This window comes from Micropterus salmoides, unplaced genomic scaffold (genome assembly GCF_014851395.1).
Source record: "Micropterus salmoides isolate LMB-PRFRI ecotype aquatic unplaced genomic scaffold, ASM1485139v1 Ms_hic_scaffold_19, whole genome shotgun sequence".
Lineage (NCBI taxonomy): Eukaryota > Metazoa > Chordata > Actinopteri > Centrarchiformes > Centrarchidae > Micropterus > Micropterus salmoides.
In genome coordinates, this window is record NW_024041039.1 from 8,156,495 (window position 1) to 8,178,169 (window position 21,675).

At 38.1% G+C, this 21,675-nt stretch overlaps 3 long non-coding RNA genes and 1 gene segment (V, D, J or C); all 4 read right to left on the minus strand.

The window, feature by feature from the left end:
* Window positions 1–791: 791 nt before the first annotated feature.
* LOC119910612 lies at window positions 792–3,242 on the minus strand. Its single transcript, XR_005445654.1, has 3 exons — window positions 2,734–3,242; window positions 1,285–2,583; window positions 792–1,135 (listed from the first exon to the last, which is right to left on the minus strand). It is a non-coding gene; the product is annotated as an uncharacterized LOC119910612 (long non-coding RNA).
* Window positions 3,243–5,966: 2,724 nt separating this feature from the next.
* On the minus strand, window positions 5,967–7,111 carry LOC119910616. Of its 2 annotated transcripts, none has more exons than XR_005445659.1 (3): window positions 7,032–7,111; window positions 6,414–6,881; window positions 5,967–6,260 (listed from the first exon to the last, which is right to left on the minus strand). It is a non-coding gene; the product is annotated as an uncharacterized LOC119910616 (long non-coding RNA). The 2 variants fall into 2 exon arrangements; XR_005445658.1 differs by having other exon boundaries at window positions 6,385–6,881.
* Window positions 7,112–9,558: 2,447 nt separating this feature from the next.
* On the minus strand, window positions 9,559–11,217 carry LOC119910617. Its single transcript, XR_005445660.1, has 3 exons — window positions 10,760–11,217; window positions 10,068–10,679; window positions 9,559–9,993 (listed from the first exon to the last, which is right to left on the minus strand). It is a non-coding gene; the product is annotated as an uncharacterized LOC119910617 (long non-coding RNA).
* Window positions 11,218–12,670: 1,453 nt separating this feature from the next.
* Window positions 12,671–14,268, minus strand: LOC119910607. The segment is given in 3 exon segments: window positions 12,671–13,012; window positions 13,284–13,853; window positions 14,136–14,268. Coding segments are annotated over 2 exon segments (372 nt in total).
* Between the last annotated feature and the right edge of the window lie 7,407 nt (window positions 14,269–21,675).

The following is a 21,675-nucleotide window of genomic DNA, read 5'->3' on the forward strand; positions in this document are numbered from 1 at the left end:
CAGATCCAGACTCCACAGCTCCAGAGCCAGAAAACCTGCAGGAAGTGATAGGAGGAGAGAGGAGAGGGACGAGAAAGCACAAGACTACCAGAAAGGGGAGAAGTTGTGTTAGTAACATGCAAAAATGGGATAAGGTTGCATACAGAGGGAGAGAAAGTAGAGGAGAGAGGAGCTCAGTGCATCATGGGAAATCCCCCGGCAGTCTAGGCCTATAGCAGCATAACTAAGGGATGGTTCAGGACTCACCTGAGCCAGCCCTAACTATAAGCTTTATCAAAGAGGAAAGTCTTAAGCCTACTCTTAAATGTGGAGATGGTGTCTGCCTCCTGAACCCAAACTGGAACCTGGTTCCACAGGAGAGGAGCTTGACAGCTATTGCTTTTTTTCTTATCTTACAAGATGTTACATTTTTAGTGAATGAAATTTTGACATTATTAGTTACACCGTATTACAGTTCTCATGGTGGCACGGTTGTCTGATAATGCACTAAAGAAACTGCATTTATGTATTTATTTAATAAACAATGTGCTTTCTTTATATTTTTAAAGAAGCTTTTAATATATGATTAGCTTTGGTATGTTGTCATGTTCATGATATAAAACATTTGCATTTTATCTACCACAAAAACACAAGTTACATGTTCAGTTACTTCATCATTTAATTAATCAAAGGTCCCATTAATTAGTAATACTATACATAAATCATGTCCCAATTAACAGCATAATACTTTCAGTTCTCAAATAACTAAACCCCTGAGTAACAGCTGTTATTAGTTTCCATGTCGGAGCAGGTTTTTAGTGAAGTAGTGGCATTAAACCACATCACTGTGTGCTGGCAGCGCAGAAATACACAGCTGAGTCTGACAGATTCACCGCGCTAATGATCAGATATCCACTCCCTGTGTCTTCTCCTTTTATTTGGAATCTGGAGCTTTTAAACTGGTCCTCGTAGCTTGGGTCACCTACACCGACTGTGTACCCAATGAGGCTCATAGACCGGCTGCTCTGTTTGTGTTGGTACCACAGCATAACTGGAAGACTGCTGTCATCATGACTGCAGGTAATCCTGAGTTTCTCAGTCCCTTCATTCACAACTTGAGAAGAGGACTGTTTAAAGGTAACACTCTCCACTTTGCCTGTGAAGAAAGTCAGTTCATGTCATTGTGGAGGTAAAGTTTTGAATTCAAGCAATGCATTTTTTTGCAATCTTAGAAAAAATACCTAAATTGTATGATAAACACACAGTGGCACAGATGTTACAGAGTAAACATTGAGTCAGGCTTACTTGAAAGCACAAGCAGTAAAAATCCAAATGCGTGTAAAACTGGATGCATCCTGGAAAGTAAAATTAAATCAATAACAAAAATACATTGGTGCTCCAGTCTGACAAACGTTTTACACATTGAACGAGAGATTATGAACTTCCCTTCTCTATACATCACACCTCTTCTCCCCACCTACCTCCTCTGCTGGCAGCTGATCTTTTCCTTAAAAAAATCTGCATGCTTCTTCTTCTTTGCTGCACTTTTATTTCTATTCACCAATGAACAATACTGACATTTTGTGATGATGGATTTCTTGGTGTAGTGGTTTTAAGCCATAAAGTCTTCAGAAGTGGCTGACTGTTAAACTGTTAATTGAGAATTTTAAGTGTTTGTGTACATTACCTCCAGCATACAACCATCCATCCATCCATCCTCAACAGCTTATCCTGCGTACAGGGTCGCGGCCAGCATACAACCTCTTTTTTAATTTCTCATTTAGATTTTTAAGATTTAGAGTTTTATGTTCATTTTTAGCCAGTTTAGTAAATAAGGTTCTTTCAAAAGTTTAAGCAGACAACTCCAATGCAGTGAAGAAACACAGCAATGAAATGCAGCTGAACAGCTATTGCTTTTTTCTTATCTTACAAGATGTTACATTTTTAGTGAATGCAATTTTGACATTATTAGTTACACCATATTACAGTTCTTATGGTGACACAATTGTCTGTTAGTGCACTTTCAACAAAACATGATTAGCTTTTGGTACATTGTTATATATATGATATAAAAACATTTGCATTTTATTTACTGCAAAAATGCAAGCTACATGTTCAGTTACTTCATCATATAATTAAGGTACCATTTATTAGTAATACTATAAATAAATCATGCCCCAATTAACAGCATAATACTTTCAGTTCTCAAATAACTAAACCCCTGAGTAACAGCTGTTATTAGTTTCCATGTCGGAGCAGGTTTTTAGTGAAGCAGTGACATTAAACCACATCACTGTGTGCTGGCAGCGCAGAAATACACAGCTGAGTCTGACAGATTCACCGCGCTAATGATCAGATATCCACTCCCTGTGTCTTCTCCTTTTATTTGGAATCTGGAGCCTTTAAACTGGTCCTCGTAGCTTGGTTCACCTGTGAGGACTGTGTATCCAATGAGGCTCATAGACCGGCTGCTCTGTTTGTGTTGGTACCACAGCATAGTTTGGAGACTGCTGTCATCATGACTGCAGGTAATCCTGAGTTTCTCAGTCCCTTCATTCACAACTTGAGAAGAGGACTGTTTAAAGGTAACACTCTCCACTTTGCCTGTGAAGAAAGTCAGTTCATGTCATCGTTGAGGTAAAGTTTTAAATTCAAGCAATGCGTTTTTTTGGAAAAAATACCAAAGTTGTACGAAAAACACAATGTGGCACAGACGTTATAGAGTAAAGTCAGATAACATTGAGTCAGGCTTACTTGAAAGCACAAGCAGTAAAAATCCAAATGTGTGTAAAACTGGAGGCATCCTGGAAAGTAAACTTAAATCAATAACAAAAATACATGTACAATTGTTTCCACATCAAATTTACAATTACAGCATACTGAAATCTGAGGCATCAGAAGTGGAGCATTTACTTGGTGCTCCAGTCTGACAAATTCTTTACAGATTGAATGATAGATTGCTTTCTTCCCTTCTCTATATAGTCTATCACACCTCCTCTCCCCACCTTCTTGCTGTGCTGGCAGCTGATCTTGTGAAAAAAAATTTTTGCTGCATTTTTATTTCTGTTCACCAATGAACAGTACTGATATTTTGTCATGATGGAATTTCTGGGTGTAGTGGTTTTAAGTCATCAGAAGTGGCTGACAGTTAAACTGCTATGTTCAGACTGCAGGCCAATGTGACCCAAATCCGATTTTTTTGCTCATATGTGACTCAGATGTGATCCTTTTATAACAGAGTGAACAGGCCAAGTCACATGGAATCTGATCTTTTCCAGTTCGTAATTGGGCCACTTCCATACGATACAGATCGGATCTTTTTTAATGCGACCTGAGTCTGGACACTCAGCGACTTTGATGTCACTCTAGAGCAGCTGTTGTTCTGCTGCAGACAGAGCCGCTGTGAATGAAAAAGCTCCACAAAAAGCCATTATTAAACATGTGGTTCTCTTCCTCCTCTACCTCGCTATCATCTGCTCACAAATTCCCTTGCTTACACCTGAAATCCACCGGACTCTCTCTTCTGAGTTATGTGCATGCCATTTCTCCAAGCTGACACAGTGGGGAGAGAGAGGGAGGGAGCTGTGGGGCAGTTGTGTTGTACAGCGCCAGAAACCGTAAAGAAAAGAACAGAAAGTTGAAGAAAAGAACAACTGTCATAATTTGGGATAAATGTGACCCGTGAGAGGACAAAAAAAATGGGAGTGTCCCGTGAGCTAACCTGAGCTAACCTAACCTCTGTTGCTCCTTGTTTACTTCTGTAGCCTGGAACAGCTGCTACTGCTTGTGACGTTGTGTTGTTCCTCTGCACATGCGGGTCACATTCAGGCCGCGGACAGTTCACACTGGAGTCTGATATCGGCCACTAATGTGAACTATCAAACAAACAAAATCGGATCTGGGAAAAAATTGGAATTGAGCATTAAGGCCTGCAGTTTTGTTTTGCCAATTTAAAGCCAGTTTTCTAATAAGGTTGTTTGAAAAGTACAAGCAGACAACTCCAATGCAGTGAGAAAAGGTTGCAAGGTTGCAAAAAAAAAAAAAAAGGCAACTGAACACCTATTGTTGCCATTTAACAGAATTGTACAGAAAAGAAAGAAATCACAATTAATCCCGATTCAAGCACTATAACTAGGGGCAATTTGTTGAGAAACATATGACAACTGACAGCTTACATACAAAAATCTTAATACCAATTTCTCCTTGATGATGACTGCAGTTCTTTCATGGAATAATGTGTATTATGTATAGGCTATTTCTCCTCAAAAAAAAAAAAAAAAAAAAATCAGGTCTTAGAATAGCCTATGTTAGTCCAAGTCTCAATTGGCTGTTTTGCCTTTGATTTGATTTTCTCAGTACCCCTTATGATTATTTTGAGTTACTGTTTTATTGTTGATTGGTCAAAACTGAATTAGGCGGTCTTTTTAAACTGACTCCGCCCACTTATTACAGTGTTTGAACATTAATACAAGCCACCCTCTCACTGTGACAAATAAGTTAAAAAATTTACTAAATTACTGTAGGTTAAATGCGAGTTTACTGCCAATATTTAACAATGATTCTCTACACTGCTGATTTGTAGTTTCTTTGTCACATCAACTGCTGTTCCTCACATCACCGGTTGGCCACAAATGCGCACTTGAAGTCTGAACCTGAGTTTTCTTGTCATGCTTTTGACTCCTTTTGAAACTCCTGAAAAGATTTACTCTCCTCGGAATAACAGCTTCGCCTCACCAAGGTAAGAATTTGATTTTGCTAACATGTATTTTGTGAGTGAATGTTTTGCCTTTTAAGTCGAGTTTGTGTCCTTGGCTTAGCTGAGGTTATGACCATAAACCGTCAATTGGAGCTAACGGCAACAGTTGTGAAGCTAACAGTGCGAAAGCTAACAGTTGTGAAGCTAACAGTGCGATAGCTAACTGTCCAAGTTACCTGCCTTTTTTCTACTCATATCTTGTTTGACATCTTGGCGATGGCTGCAACTTTTTGCTAACAGAGGTAAAGGTAACTAGCGATAGATGGCAGATTTTCTGTCTACGGTTGTGATTTGTAAGTTTGGATCTGTTGTTTCAACGGTCGTCCACAGTTATGCGCTTGAAGTGCTTTTGGTTTCTTGGGGCTCTTAATAAAAGTTTGCTCTTCTTCGAGACGCCAGGAATTAAAGTTTCAGCGTCACCTCACCAAGGTAAACATTTGCTGCTTGTGCTATGTGTATTAGGAGTTGATTTTGTTGGTTTTGTTCAGTGTCTGCGGACTTGGTTAAGCTAAAGGTTGGCTGCTGGCTAATGTTGATACTTTCCTGCTGTGTTGTGTTTAATTAACGACTGCACAGTAGCAGAGACATTTTAGAGACTTTAGGACCTAAGTGATCTGAGGACTTTGACAGTAGCTAGCTGGGCTGCTAATTATTGTGTTGGATTCAGGATTAATTTAAGTGTGATTAATTTCTTTGAGTGGCTGAGCTTTTTCATTTAGTTGTTGTTTGGCACTTGTAAGATGTTTTCATGCTTTTGATTTTGTGAAATAAACACTCAAGTTACATAAGTTCTATGCAACATTTTTCGATTTAGAAAAATATTCTAATTATTATATATTATAATACAGATTATTATGACTGATATAACAATTGCGATATGATTTGCCAACTAGAGGGAGTGACAATTTTTTCATTGGAAAAACATTTAAATGATTAAGGTGTGATTGTTATGGTCACCTGTATCAACACAAACATGATTAGCTTTTGGTACATTGTTATATACATGATATAAAAATATTTGCATTTTATTTACTGCAAAAATGCAAGCTACAAGTTCAGTTACTTCATCATATAATTAAGGTCCCATTAATTAGTAATACTATACATAAATCATGCCCTAATTAACAGCATAATATTTTCAGTTCTCAAATAACTAAACCCCTGAGTAACAGCTGTTACTAGTTTCCATGTTGTAGCAGGTTTTTAGTGAAGCAGTGACATTAAACTGTGCTGGCAGCGCAGAAATACACAGCCGAGTCTGACAGATTCACCGTGCCAATGATCAAAGATCCTGTTTGGATGTCTTTTCTTGTAATCTCAAACCGGCCTTTAAACTGCTTCTCATAGTCTGGGTCACTGCCGCTGTAGCTGTATCCAATTAAATTCATCAGACTACTCTCTGTTTGCTGGTACCAGAGCATTACATAGAGGTTGCTATCATCATGACTGCATTTAATTTCTACCCTGGTGTTTTCTTTGATTATTCTTGGTTGAGATGGCTCAAACGTCAAACTCGTGGCTCGATCTGTAGGAAAAACACATATTTTAAAAGTGGTTGATACAGAAGCAACAGTGAAAGAACATTCATATAATTGCTTTATAAAATTAACAACACTATTAAATTGCTGTTTTGCAGCTAATTTCATTACATAAAAGCAAGATGAGAATAAATCCGTACACAGCTGGAGACATTTTCAAGTTTGTGCTGTTGCAGGGGGGACACCGCTCCCTCCAGTGATGTGTTAAGAGACACTCCGCACTTGTGCAAATGCACGTATCTCATCATTTACACGGAAAAGGAAAGGGTTTTTAGTGAGGGAGTGGCATTAAACCACATCACTGTGTGCTCTAGCGGCACAGAAATAAACAGCAGAGTGTGACAGATTTGCTGTGTGAATAATCAGCGTTCCTCTGGTTGTGTCTTCTCTTGTCAGATTGAATTGTTCTTCAAACAGACCTTCATAGTTTGGGGGACTTTTTCCATATACATGCCCAATGAGCGTCATAGACAGACTGTCCTTTCTTTGCTGATACCAGAGCATCAACAGAAGGCTATTATCATCGTGACGGCAGTTAATCTGGACCTCAACTTTCTCCGTCACTATCTTGGGAGGAGATTGTTGAAATGTAACAGCGCTCACCTGACCTGTGGAAGAAGCAGATTTAGAAAATTGATTATTGACGCAGAACAAAAATAAGGAGAAAATATTTATTTTTAACATGTTTAGCATGTTTATATAAATAATAATACAAGTAATGACTATCATGTAATTGAGGATGAAATTTGATGTCTTACATGAAAAACACATAAAGAAAAAACCAAAGGTTTGCATAGATGAAGACATTGTCAGGCACTGATGTGAGAGCAAAGCATTGCACTGACAAAATAAGGCCCATGTGAATAGGGTGTTTGCTGTGTGTGAAGGTTAATTCCTCACCACATCCTCATGATAAAAGTTGCATACTATGTGCTGTGCCTCCACCTATTGGTTGATTCTTTTATGGCCAGGTAGCCCAACCACCACCCAACTTCCTACCCAAGTATATCAAGCTCCTCTCTTTGCTACTGAGAGAAGTCATCATTTGCATGACTGCAAAAGGTCAGCTGTCTCAAATACAAACACATAATAATTTATGACATTTTTTTTTCTCCCTGCTTTTCCTACAAGTCTTTCATGACAAATGAGTTCCAGTGGGAGTCCGAAACAATAATGCTCATTATTTATTTATGGCAGGCTCTTTAACATCAGAGAAGATAAATAAATCCATAATGTGTAGATTCCAAAACTTCTCCATGTGGGTCCCCGTTGTGCTGATGATGCAAGAGGACAGTCCCCGATAGAGCTGCAATAATAAGACAATTAGTTGTCAACTATTAAATTTATCGCCAACTAAATTTATAATGGATTCATCGTTCTGAGTCCTTTCTAAAGAAAAAGCGTCTAAAACTCTCTGATTCTAGCTTCTCAAATGAGAATATTTTCTGTTTTCTTTACTTGTCTATGACAGTAAACTGAGGATATGTGGGCTATGGACAAAAAAAGACATTTGAGGATGTCACCTTGAGCTCTGGAAAACAATGATCAACATTTTTCACCATTGTCTCGACCTAAAAACTAGTTTTATCACTGGCTTACGGGATGGGTCCACTGTGTAGTTGCCCTGTGCCATTGGGTTGCATTATTGTGTCTATATGTTGGTCACATAAGTTACTAAGACTGATGAAGTATCTGTGTATATGAGTATCAGTAAAATGACAATTAATCTAAATTAGCAGCGTTTCAACCAGTAGAGGGCTGTCGCTATTAGGGATGGGCATTTCAAGCAAAAATACTCTTCGATAGTCGTTGGGAAATATTTGACCATTTTTCGAAGATTGCCCAGTCTGTAAAAACGATCCTCATCCTGTGTGTTCAATTATTACATTTTAGAAATATGTATTATTGTGAATCTTTATCATTGTCTTGGAAAACATCTACCTCTAAAGTGCAGTGCTGTGAAATAAAAGGATCCATAAGGATGTATTCTAGTTAACCAGTTATAATGAAGACTTTTTTTCAGTGTCACGTGGTTTCACTGGTTTCCTGTTGTGTGCTGTTATCTGCTGGATTATTATGGAGGTTTTTGTATGAGAGATGCACTGTCTTTATTGCTGTGCATACTTGCTGCTCCAAAATATTCTCCTGTGTCCTCAGGGTGCCTCAGTTTCAGGATGTGAAGATGAGCTGTCTTTTCTCCATCTCCACTCACATTAAAGTGGTCTTTAAATGCTGGCTCAACAAAAGGACGCCTATAATTCATATAGCCAATCAACTTTAGGGAAGTGTCTCCTGGTGAACGCTGATACCAGAGAATAGTGTCATAGCTGGAGATTCCATGTGTGCAGCTCAGGTTCACTTCAGCATTTGGTTTCATCAGCAGTTCATGTGGAGTCTGAGACACTTTTTTGTCATTACTGAGATAAACTCCTGTTAAAAAAAAAAATGAAGACACAATGTGAGGAGTGCTATAATGTCTTTCCACTAGTGGTTAAAACCTTATTGTGTGGTTTTATTAAGCTACTGGAAAAACAGCAATAAGTGGTTAGTGGATGTAAATATTTCACCTCAGTTACTCCATCTATTAAGATTTTTGAGGATTAATTCCAAATGTAATGAGTGACACTACCTTTAAAGCAGAAGACAGTGATGATGGAAACGATGACACAGGAAGGCATCATGTTGAATGTGAAGAACCAGCTAAAGTCTCTGCTGTGTTTGTGGATCAGAAGGAGGGGCAGGAAGTGATGTAGAGAAATCAGATCTTAAGTTTTCTATAATTAAAATGTAGCTTTAGACCTCCCATTTACTCTTTAAGCTACATTCAGAATCAGGGCTCTATGCTGCTCCTAAATGAAGAAATGTTGGACCACAGTGAAAAATGTTTTAGTTACACAGAGTTTATTAGCAAGCAGTATATTATTTTCATATTTATACTACGTGCTCCTTCTGCTTGTGTGTAATTATGCCATGAAACCAGTGTAGGACCCTGGTATCTGGACACTTGGCATGGGCCCAACATATTGTCAGAACTTTTTAAAACATTGAAACAGATATTTATTTTATTTTATTTCACACATTGAAAAACCGCTGTTAAAACACTCATCATTCATGTTTTTGTATAACTAGCTACTCAAGTGGCTGCAGAGCAACCCACCCACCTGGATTTCTCCCGGTGTTGCCGTTGGCCAGTCAGACTGTGTTTTGAACGGATAGCAGCTAGGCAGGGCGGGTACAGTAGTAATCTTTACTTGCACACTGTGCTCGTAAATAATTTTTCTGGTTTGCATGCTTCTATCTTTAGGGTATCTGCAACTATATTGGTCGCACTGTAGAGCCCTGAGAGTGGAGGTGTTAAGAGGTTTTTGTCAAGAGCAGATGGATGTTTGATCCACTGTGCCTCCCTGGCACCACAGAAGTATGTTGCAGTGTGTTCAAGTGCTTTTAGATTGCTTATGGAAAGTGAACCATTTTTTTTGTCTGAATTCAAATCCCCTGCTAATTTGAAATGTTTTCTAAATGACACTTCCACGCTGTCATTTTTGAACTCCGTATATCCAAATCCAACAAGTTTCAGAGCCTTGTCCCATGGTGACTGCTGGTACCACAGCATGACTCTGTAGTTACTTTGTCCATGTGTGCAGAAAAGCTGCACTTCATCACCAGCCTTTTTGATGACAGCAGTGGGGGACTGATGGACCTGAACCCCCAGAGAAAAACCTACAAAAAGAGTCAGAACTTTATCTGCTTGAAAATAAAAACAAACTGTTGATCCAAAGAACTGATTACATTACCTATAAGATGACAAGAAAGTAGAAAACAAATCATTTTTGGTGATGGCAGATTTAATTCTTCATAAAAGGATAATTGTGATGAAGGTGAGGAGGCAACTACTCTGTCTATATGACTGGACTGAATATGAAAAAAACTCAGCAAAGACAAGAGGAAGTGAGGTATAAATCACATGACAGAGACCTTGACTGCAGCTGGCTGGTGCAGGACTTTCTGAGACTACCCAAAACCACAGCTGATAAAGGATGGTGTTTTAGTTTTTGTGTAGTTGAAAGGAGATCTGTCTCAACGTGCATATCGAGCTGCACAGTAGTACACTGCACTGTGCTCAGACTCTCTTAGATCCACTATAAACAGAGAACCATTCTTTGCTGTACTTCCACTTAAATCTCCAGTGATATTAAAATGATTTTTATATAACTCTTCATGGCTTATTCGGCTATATTCTACATATCCAATGAGTTTCAGGGCTTTGTCGCCAGGTGATTGCTGGTACCACAGCATCACTGTGTAGTCAGGTTTTCCATGAGTACAGACAAGCTGCACTTCACCACCAGCCTTCCTGAGGACAGCAGAGGGAGACTGATGGACCTGAACCCCCAGAGAAATACCTGCTGTAGAGATGGACATATTATTGATTTTAGATGTAAAGGTAAATGCAGTACATCTTATTTCACGGTGAAGCTGTAGTTACCTGTGAGGAAATGGCAAAAGAGAAGTCTAATCATCATGTAGAAATCTGACATGGAGCAATGAGTTACTGCAAAGGCATGGAAAAAGGCAGTATAAGTTAACGGGTGACAGGGTGTCTGCTGTAGTGCTTTCTCACAAATCTGTGTCTCTTTTAAGTACAATGCAAATGTGATGTAGAAAAGAGGAGTGTCTTAATGCAGTTGCATTATTATGCTCTACCTTTAAACCTGATTCCCACACAAATCCTTTGATTTGAACAATTTTCTTTAATGCTGTATTTTAGGAGAAGTTTTGCTTGTCTGGTTTAATTAGAATAAACCAATAAAATTGAAACAGTTGCATTAGCTAATGATCATATGATGGCATCACACCATAACACAACCACAAAAGCAGGTGTCTGGGAGCAGTTTATTTCATGTCTTTATTCAAAACCGCTGATGAGAAAAGATCGTGTAGAGTTTTTGTGAAGTTAGAAGGGATTTTTTTTGTCAGCGTGCTTCTCTTGCTGCACAGTAGTAAACAGCACTGTGCTCTTGTCTTACATTTTTGACTATAAGAGAGGCATTCTTTGCTGTATTCCCCCCCAAATCTCCAGATATATCAAATTTCCCTTCAAATGGATTTTCCATTGTGACATCTTTTAAGTACAAATATCCAATGAGTTTCATAGCTGTGTCTCCAGGTGATCTGGTACCAGAGCATCACCCAGTAGTCAGTCTTATCATGGCTGCAGAAAATCTGCACGTTGTCACCAGGTTGTGTGATGAGATTCGAGACCGACTGGCGGACCTCAAGACCCAGACAAACACCTGGACAAAAAACAAAAATAGTAGGAATAGAGTAAAATTATATATATTATGATAATTATGAAGGAGAAAGTAATGTTTCCACCAACACATGAGCTAATTTTATTTGAAAGTGTGTTTACCTGCCAGACAGCAGAATAGGAGAATGCCGATCATTTTGTCTTCAAAATAAAGCAATTACTCAAAATGACATTTCAGACTACATATGAGTTTTGCAGATGTAAGTCGCTTGGATCTCTCATCAGATCACGATTACTGTGATTCTATTAGTGATGGAGAAGATGCAACTGATGACTAGACTGCGCTGACGCTTGTTTAAACAGGAAAGGGAAGTGATGATGAAACAACATCACTATATATTAGCTGGCAAAGATGACAGCTTCAAAGACAGTGCAGCTGGCTGGGAGGTATCTGCTCAAGGTGTAGTTTAAAACCTTACATGCTGATAGGGGTTAGTAGTTTTTGTATAATGGAGAAGGAAACTACAGTTACTGTGCAGAGCTGGCTGCACAGTAGTAAACAGCACTCTGTAGTCCAGTTATTAGGACTGTAAGTGAGCCATTCTTTGCTGTATTTCCACCCAAATTTCCAGAGATATTGAAATGTTTTTTATATGGCTCTTCCATTGTGACAGCTTGGAAATTCAAATATCCAATAAGTTTCATAGCCGTGTCTCCAGGTGATCGCTGGTACCAGAGCATCACCCTGTAGTCAGTTTTATCATGGCTGCAGAAAATCTGCACTTTGTCACCAGGCTTTGTGATGAGATTAGAGGCAGACTGCCGGACCTCAAGACCCAGACAAACACCTAGAAAAGGGAAAATCAATTATCATTGCAGAAAATATAGATACAGTGGTATTCCTGAATATTAAAGATGATTACCTATGAGCCAAGATAAAACGAATATTGTGAGCATGTTGAGTTCCTGTCTGAAGAACACTCTGTTTACTGTCAACTCTTCTATCACATCTACACCAGCTGCATTATATTTCATAGTGCTGCCGTGTGTTAAGGTGAAGAGTATTTCTTGAGCCCTGGTGCCACCTAGTGGAAAGATATATAAAAGTCAAAATGTGGTTTGTAATATACTCACCAAATTTATTGTCAGCCAGTTTTTGTTCAGCTGCTCAGCTTCTCGCATCACTGTGTTTGCTGACGGCACAAAAATACACACCGTTGTCCTCAGGCTGCAGGTCTTTCACAGTAAGACTCCCGGTCTCAATGTTCTCTTTGATGGCTGAGTACTTGGTTTGAGAGAACCCCCCATAGTCTGGCTTTCCACTTGCAACTGTGTAAACAATGAGGGTCATGGTCTCCCCTGGACGCTGCCTGTACCAGTACATCTGGTTATGAGAAATATCTTTGTTGTGGCTGCAGTTCATCTCTGCAGATTTGGACTCATAACTCCAGCTGATTTTAGGGACTTGGGTCACTCCCTGGCAGTGAACTGTGAGGAGAAAACAGTTTTCATTATAATTTGTGTTTCTTTAAAAAATGTATTACCACAATGTAACAAATTATACTTTATGTTTTGTAAGATTTACTGATTTCAATTTTGAGTAAGACATAAACATATAGACATTAGAAAGGATAGTAAAGAAAAACAAAATGAATGAAATGTAGGTTTCAATAAGCATGCTGCCATGTCAATAAATACATGTAATCTCTTACTACTTGAAAATATATTTAAATTTAAATGTTTTGTTCATCCTTGTTACCTTGAAGCCACAAATACGAGACTACAAATGGTACGAGAACTTGAGTCATCATCGTGATCCTGTTAACATGAGATGAAGCCACATAATGAATGTCTGAGGGAGGTTAAATACGGCATTGCTCCAAATAAGGAACCTCCCATTAAAACCTCTGCCCCTAATGAGATGAAAAAGCAATGTTGACGAGAATGAGTTACTACAGGTGCAAGGAGCTGTGAGCTGTAACACAGAGATAAAAATGTCTGATGACGTTTTTGTACTGAGGAGCAGTGTTCTGTAGCACTGTGTATCTAGCAGCACAGAAGTAAACTGCACTGCTGTTGAGTTTTTCAATTGTTAATGTGCAGTTCTGGTCTTTTTCTGCTTGCCCATCTATCTTCACGTTCATTCCATCCTCAGGGTTTTTCATGTTTATATAGAGGTATCCCAGGAACTGTAGTTGCCTATTATTTATTTGCCTGTACCAGAGAATGCTATCATAGCTCCGAATACTGTGTGAACAGTGGATTTTGGCCGTTCCTCCGGGTTTGCTGTACATGTCAGCTGGAGTCTGGTGTACGTTGAGTGAGGAACCTGTGGTGGAAAAAGCATCATCACAATATCAACAGTATACAATCAGAGAGAGTAAAGACAAATGTAAAAAACATTTAAGTGTAGTTGTTAAAGAAAAAACCCTTTCCTTTCTTTGATTTATATAAAAACCTTTTTACATTTCTAGAATTTTGTCGGTTAATTTTCGTTTTTTCTAATTCCAAAATCTACATCTCATCTTCTTCTCTAGCTTTGAATTAGAAAAACTGAAGCAACCTGACAGTTTGCAAAATTTACAAATACAGTAAAATTCTTTTTTATTACCTGAAAGCAGAAAAAGATCAAAGGTTATGCAGAAGAAAATTATCATCGTGTTGTGTTTTCTGACAAAATTTAAGTTCAGTCTAGTCATTGGAACCAATGTTTTCACCACAGAATATACTGTTATACTGATTACTTCCTCCTCCTCGTTTTTTTAGCAAACCAGTCTGCCAGGAAAGACATACTTTCAAAGGTGGGTGGTGCCATAGTCCTTTCTCCTCGTAACATTAAAACCATCACGTCAGTAACCCCCACTCACCACTGCCTTAGTAGAGAGATACTGCCACCTTTATAATAGGAAGCAAAACAACAAAGACACACAACAACCCATTGACTAATAATGCGATATATAATGATATAATTAATAATTTTTTATTATTTTTTGCACATATCTGTTGTCACAACAATTAATGCCTTATCTAAACATTAAAGTGAGAATAAGTTTTGCAATAAGATACAACATGTTATCTTTTCACAAATGGAATGTTGAATTTCTAAACAATAAAACAGAACTTTCCTCAATTCAATGCACTGACAGGTTTTGCTGCTACAGCCTGACTTGGTCTGGTAAGATCTGTAGCTTATGGTAGCCAATGCTAGCTAATGTTAGCAAACTTTAGATAGATATTGCTGTGTGCCTGACATTACTGAGTCGGTTTTCTGGCTTTAAGATTCTTTTCTTCTTGTGCTGCGGGTAGCATTTTTGATTTTTCCATAAATACCACAAGAGACATTCAACAAAGTTACATCTTTGATCTAAAAGTAAAACAATAAATAATGACAATGACAATCTGCCTGTTAAACCCTATCAGTTTGGATCATATAACATTTTTGGGTCTCACTGGTGTTTTTAACTTAAAATATTTCCCTCTTGTACTCCTGTGTTTGCCAGTATTGCTGCAGAAAATGCCTTTAATAGGACCAGAGGATAACGGCACAGACTTGGTCTGCATATTTAAACATTTCTCAATCATTTAGACAGTCAAAGGAAGTTACACTGCTTTTGAATTGAGTCAATTCTGCCTTTAATTTACCGTACCATAACCAAAAAAAATTGCATTATGAAGTATTGATAGTCATCAAAAAAACTAAAACTTATAATCTGAATATGTGGCAGGATTTTGAGTCACCTTGTTAATATGAGATGCAGCAACTTCAGACATTGTAAATTATAAATGCAGTAAATAGCAGGTTAAGATTTTCATTCATTAAAATAAGGGTCCTCCCATTAATATCTAATCTGGATGAGAATGAAGGCCAACGTTGGTTAGAATGGGTTAATACAGGTGCAAGGGGCTGTCAAGAGGTTTTTGTACTGAGGAGCAGTGGTATGTGGCACTGTGTGGAAGCAGCACAGAGGTACACCGCACTACAACTCAGATTGTGTCTTGGAATTGTTAATATGCAGGTCTGGTCTTTATTTGCACCCCCTTCCATCTTCACTTCTACTCCCGGTTCAGGATATGCATTATTTACATTCATGTATCCCAGGAGCTGCATCTGATTGTTCTTTGTTTGCTTGTACCAAAAGATTCGGGTGTAGTCCTGAATACTGTGTGAACAGTGGATTTTGGTTGTTCCTCCAGGTTCATTGTATATGTCAGCTGGAGTCTGCTTGACTTTATCGCTGAGAGAGGAACCTTTTAAAAAAGGTATTAACAAAAAAAATCAGTCACATTAAGAAAGAATGAATGCAAATAAATGGAACAAAGTAGTTTTAGACAATAACTTGTTAAAATGATTTCTGTTCTTTGATTATTTTAAAGTTCTTAAATCTCTTGTTTCACTAATCACAGAATTTACATTTCAGAGCAAATGGAGTACAACTTAATTAGCCAGAGCAACCTGGCTGACTGTGAAAAATAACTGTAAATATGTGTTTCAAAAGAACGAATGATACTTTTCATTACCTGAAACTAGTATAACGTTAAAGGTTATACAGAAGAAAATAATCATGATGTTTTCTGAAGGTTTTCAGTCGAGTTATTGGTACTGTTTTCACCACAGTATGTGCTATTATGCTGATACATTTCCACCTCCTTTTTCTGAGTGAACACTCCTATCAGGAAAACAAACACAACCTCTTTAGTGGGTGGTGGTGTGCTTCCTCCTCTTAACATTAAAACCCTCATGTCAACTACTATCACTCACCACTAGGGCTGAATGATTTTGGAAAATCTAATTGCGTTTTTTATTTATTTATTGCAATTGCGATTTAATATGCAATACATTTTTAAGCTCTTTACCTGTATTTATTTATCCTTATCTGTATTATTCAAAATGGACAAGCAGTAAATCAGTGTATGCCCTTCACAATATTAGCTAGATTAAACATACACTGTTCTTTCTTGTGGGTCAGGCCTGTGTTATGATGAAATTAGGTCATGAATTATTATTATGAGCTATGGAGAAGAAATACCATATTTTAATGATAATAATTTGAGTGTCAAGTCATGGTATTAAATTTATGATATCAGGTAGGCCTACCTACAGATCACAAGAACAACTAAGTTTACCGCAGTGTATTATAGTAAGCGCTCAATACAAAACCCACAGTTCAACGACCAATTAATGAGTCATTATCTCAGTTCTAATCTCCGAGGTGTCCATCTTTCTATATCCAAGTAAGCAAACAAAAAATACTCAGTTTGAGGTTCAATTAAAAATTTGGCCAACAAAAATAAAACCAAGTGACGCCTCTTGTGTTTAATAGACAAGCTTAGTATTTCTCCAACGGCACCGGAGATCCCCACCCCCACAGCCTCTGATGCTGGTAATTAGCGCGCTGGCTGTAACTCTGAACAGACTGGGCCTCTTTTGGATTGTGAGTTTGGTTTGAAATAGACCTGCAAAGAACCGTGATGTGCAATACATTTGTCGGCAGCAGTAATGAACGTAAAACTCTGCACAAGACTGGTGAATGACAGGCGAGAGAGAGCGAGAGTGCCTCAGTTTAGCTGGAAATTTACAGTGTAAGTTGAATGAATAGACTGCAGCTCTGCAGCTTCTCAAGATTAACTCACGACCGTGTGTAACACCCCACTCCCCCGCCAGCTCGCAATTGCCACGTACAAAAAGCACACATGATTCGACACTAAGTTGACTATAGGCAGGACTTGACGATTCTGATTCGACTATGTAAATCCTTAGTCGAGGACAGCCCTAGTGTCATGTGACCAGAGTGTAATCGCAGCCTTTGCGATTAGAAAATCTTGTTTTCACATTGCGATAATATCGCAAATGCAATTAATCATTCAGCCCTACTCACCACTGCCTCAGTAAACATGCATCATCTTATGAAAGGAAGCAGAACAACAAAGACCTCTTATTCTCCCTATAAACTAATGAAAACAATCATTTGTTAGAAGTGATAATGCAGTGTCAGGGCTTTACATGCGACCAATTTAGTCGCATATGCCCCTAAAAATAGATGCTTGCCAACTGGGAAAAAATATTTACTAGCACAGTGTTACAATCCCCCCCGCCCCGCCCCTATCCTTTTAAAACATAGTCGGACAAGCCAACCTCGGTGTGCGGGTCGATCTGTGGCCGCTTGACAACTTATTATACAAAAACATAAGTGGTCAGTGTTTTTAAAAGCTGTTTTCTATCAAATTTGAAAAAATCCATTTTTTGGGCCCATGCAAAGTGTCCAGATAACAGGGTCTTCACTTCCATAGTCATCCACTGGGTTCACATTATAATTGCACACAAGGCTCTTAAATTTTTCATTTAGGAGCACATGTACTTTCACTTCAAATTCACATTAACAATCAAAGTGCAGAGTCAAAGTGCAGAAATACACTGTAGCTATGGGAAAAAGTCTACATTGAAACAGTTACTCTAAAGTTTTTCTCCTTATTTGAAATTATTTGTTTTGTAAACCTTTTTAATAGTACTTTCTTTGAGTTTTGAAAATAATCTGACTTATTTGACAGTAATAGAAAGTTCAAGTAAGTGTTTTGAATTGTACAGTCCTGTCTTTAATGTAAAGTTACAATAATATGAAGGTTAATATTTCTAAAATGATTCACTAACATCAGCTTCACTAAATCTCAGTCAATGTGATCCTGAAGTAAGACTGCAGACATGCTGAATGTCTGAGGCTGCTGTCAGGAGGTGGTGGGTTAATTGTTGCATAGCAAAGAGCTCACCGTTATGAAGTTTGATCTTTGTGAGAGGCAAAACCATCAGTGGTTAAACTGGCTTATTCCAGGTGTAAGTGGCTGTGAGTTGTAATACAGAGATTAATAGTGTGTGATGGGGAGGTTTTTGTACTGAGGAGCAGCGACATGTAGCACTGTGTAAACTAGCAGCACAGAAATAAACTGCACTGCTGTTCAGTTCTTCAATTGTTAATGTGCAGTTTTGGTCTTTGTTTGCATTCCCTTCCATTTTTACTTTTACCCCAGGCTCTGGAGATCCGTTGCTTAAATACACATATCCCAGGAACTGTAGCTGTCTGTTTGTCTGCTTGTACCAGTAGATTTGGTTATAGCTTTGTATGGTGTGTAAACAGTTGATTTGGGCTTTTTCTCCTGGTTTGTTGTATAAGTCAGATGGAGTCTGATGGACTTGGTCACTGAGAGAGGAACCTGTTGAAAAGACCAAAAACAAGAAGACACTTTATAAGAATGAGCACTGGTAAATTCAGCAATGTAATAAAATTAAGTTGCTGCTAGAATAGCAGCACCGTGGAGAACTGGCTGTACAGAAATACACCAGATGTTACAGATGTTAAAAAAAAAAAAATTAACATTACCTGAAACCAGGATAGTATTAAAAAGAATGCTTAGGAATAGGTTGATCATGTTGTCTTTTGTCAATGTATCAGAAGTTATACTGATAAATTCCAAGCTCCTCTTTGTGTAAACCGTCCTATCAGCAAATTTACATGAAGTCATTAGGTGGGTGGTGTATTTATTTTTTTTGCATCCTCCTCCTCTTAAATATAACCATCATGTCAGCTACGACTACACGACACTTGCTCAGTATAAAGGGGTCTGAGTAAAGATATACCACCATCTACTGAGAAGAAAGAGTACAGGTGCAACAGGCTGTGAGCTGTACAGAGATAAATAATGTGTGATAAGGAGGTTTTTGTACTGGGGAGCAGCGATATGTATCTGCTATAAATAACGATAATTTTTTCGATTAATCAACTACAGAAAGAAAATGTTGCCTAATACTCGATTAACATACCAATTTATCAAAAATAAATATCAAAAGCATATCTAATCCATAAATCAATATTTTATTTACTATTTATGTGGTGTTATACTAACAATGATAACATTAATTAGGCTACTTTAAAACTGAACAATGCCTCTGACTTATTTCAATATTGAGTAATGCAGTATGATAATCAAATATATTTCTACACAGTTGATTTCTCACCTCCAAACTTCTCAGAAGTGGATTTAGTGATGAAATTACGTATGAAAATTGTAAAATATAAAAATTTCTGTTGCTGTTCTCTTGTCTGGCGCACGCAATGATGATGCAGTGAATAGTGACCGATCAGTAGTCTGCTGTGTTTTCACGTCACATTTTAGTATCTCCTTAACTCGCTTTGAATGTCGACAAAGGTGATGCGAAAAAAAAGTACCTGGTAGCAGGCACAAGTAAAACTTTTCCACAATTGAAAACCAAAAAAAAGGCGAGTTGAGCTGGTACCAGGAAGTAGAAAAGGGGCAATACAACCATCATGTTAGCTACCACGATACACCACTGATTCAGTACAAATGTCTATATAATGGAAGGAGTACAGGTGCAACAGGATGTGAGCTGTAATTCAGAGAGTTATTACAAGGTTTTTGTACTGAGGAGCAGTGATATGTATCACTGTGTAAACTAGCAGCACAGAAGTAAACTGCACTGCTGTTCAGACTGAGTTCTTCAGTTGTTAATGTGCAGGTCTGGCCTTTGTTCGCATTTCCGTCTATCTTCACATTCACTTCTTTCTCTGGAACTCCACTGTTTCCTATCATGTATCCCAGGAACTGTACCTTTCTGTCATTTGATTGTTTGTACCAGAGGATTCGATCATAGCTTTGAATACTGTGTGAACATTTTATTTTGGCTGTTTCTCCTGGTTTGTTGAAAGTGTGGGCTGGAGTCTGGTAGACTTGGTCACTTGGAGAGGAACCTGTGGAAAAGCCGTCACCAAACACAACACACACAATCACAGTAATTATAAACTTTCTCATAAATGGAGGTTTAACTTTGAGTTTTTAAAGTAATCAAAGAAAGGACAGTTGTCTTCCCAGTTCCTTTCAATGCTTTCTTGAATATCTGGTTGTACATGGCTTTACTGTCACTTTACTGAATGTAATTGAATTTACATGTCAGAGCACAACAGCAACCTATTTGCAAAGACAAAGAACAATGTCTGAAAATACTTTGCAGTACATTACCTGAAACCAGTATGATATTCAAGGTTATGCAGCAGACAAATATCATCATGTTGTGTTTTCTGACTGAATTTAAAGTCAGTCTTGTGTCTGGTACTCTTCTCATCACTGCACATGCAGGTACACTAATGATTCCCTCCTCCTTTTCCGAGTAAGTTCTCCAATCAGAAAACCACAGTGGGAGGTGTCATATTGCATCCTCCTGTTCTCAACATTAAAACCATCTTGTCAACTACTGCTATGCACAACTCGGTTAATATAAGAGGTAAAAACACACTCCCACCTCACCACAAAGGAAAGCAATTTTTTAATTCCATTTAGCACATATTTTATATCAAATTCAAATTATAAAAAGCATGCTTTATCAAAACTTAGCTATGGACAGGAGTGTTAATTTACATGAATGTGTTGGATTGTTTTCCCAAATACAGTTTGTCAGATAAAAAGATCTGTGGGGAAACACTGCAGCCTAATGGATAAAATAAGAATAAAAATGTCTCATACTGAACCATCAGTCATTTGCAATGTGGTTATTTGTCGTTCATGTGGTAATTAGCAGGTGAATGATTGAGAAAGAGTATCTGGCTGCATCAGGGAGGGTTTTTGTTGAAGACTGAGGGTTTTTGTAGCACTGTGCTTTACTGGCAGCACAGAAATACACTGCACTGTCCTCAGATCGACTCAACTTTGGAATATGAAGATGTGCCAGACTTTTTCCATCACCAGCCACATTATAAGTTTCTTTAAATTGATTTTCAACAGTTGCAGAAGAGAATCGCACATAGCCAATTAGAGCCATATCATTTTCCCCAGCTGACTGTTTATACCACTGGATCATCTCAAAATTAGTGTTTGAATGGCTGCAGTTAATCTGGACTTCATCTCCATGATGTTTGATCAGGGCAGTGGGAGTCTGCTGAACACTGTTTTTAGAGAGTTCTGCAAGAGACACAAAACAATCAGCTTTAGTTATGAAAATAAACTTTCAAAAAGTATTTAGATCTGATTTTTAGGATTTAATGTAATGTTACCTGTTAAACCGAACGGCAGAGCTGCTAAATATATCAGGAGCCTAATCATGATCCTAACGCAGATGAAAACTGCAAACTGAGCAGAGCTGCCTGGATGTA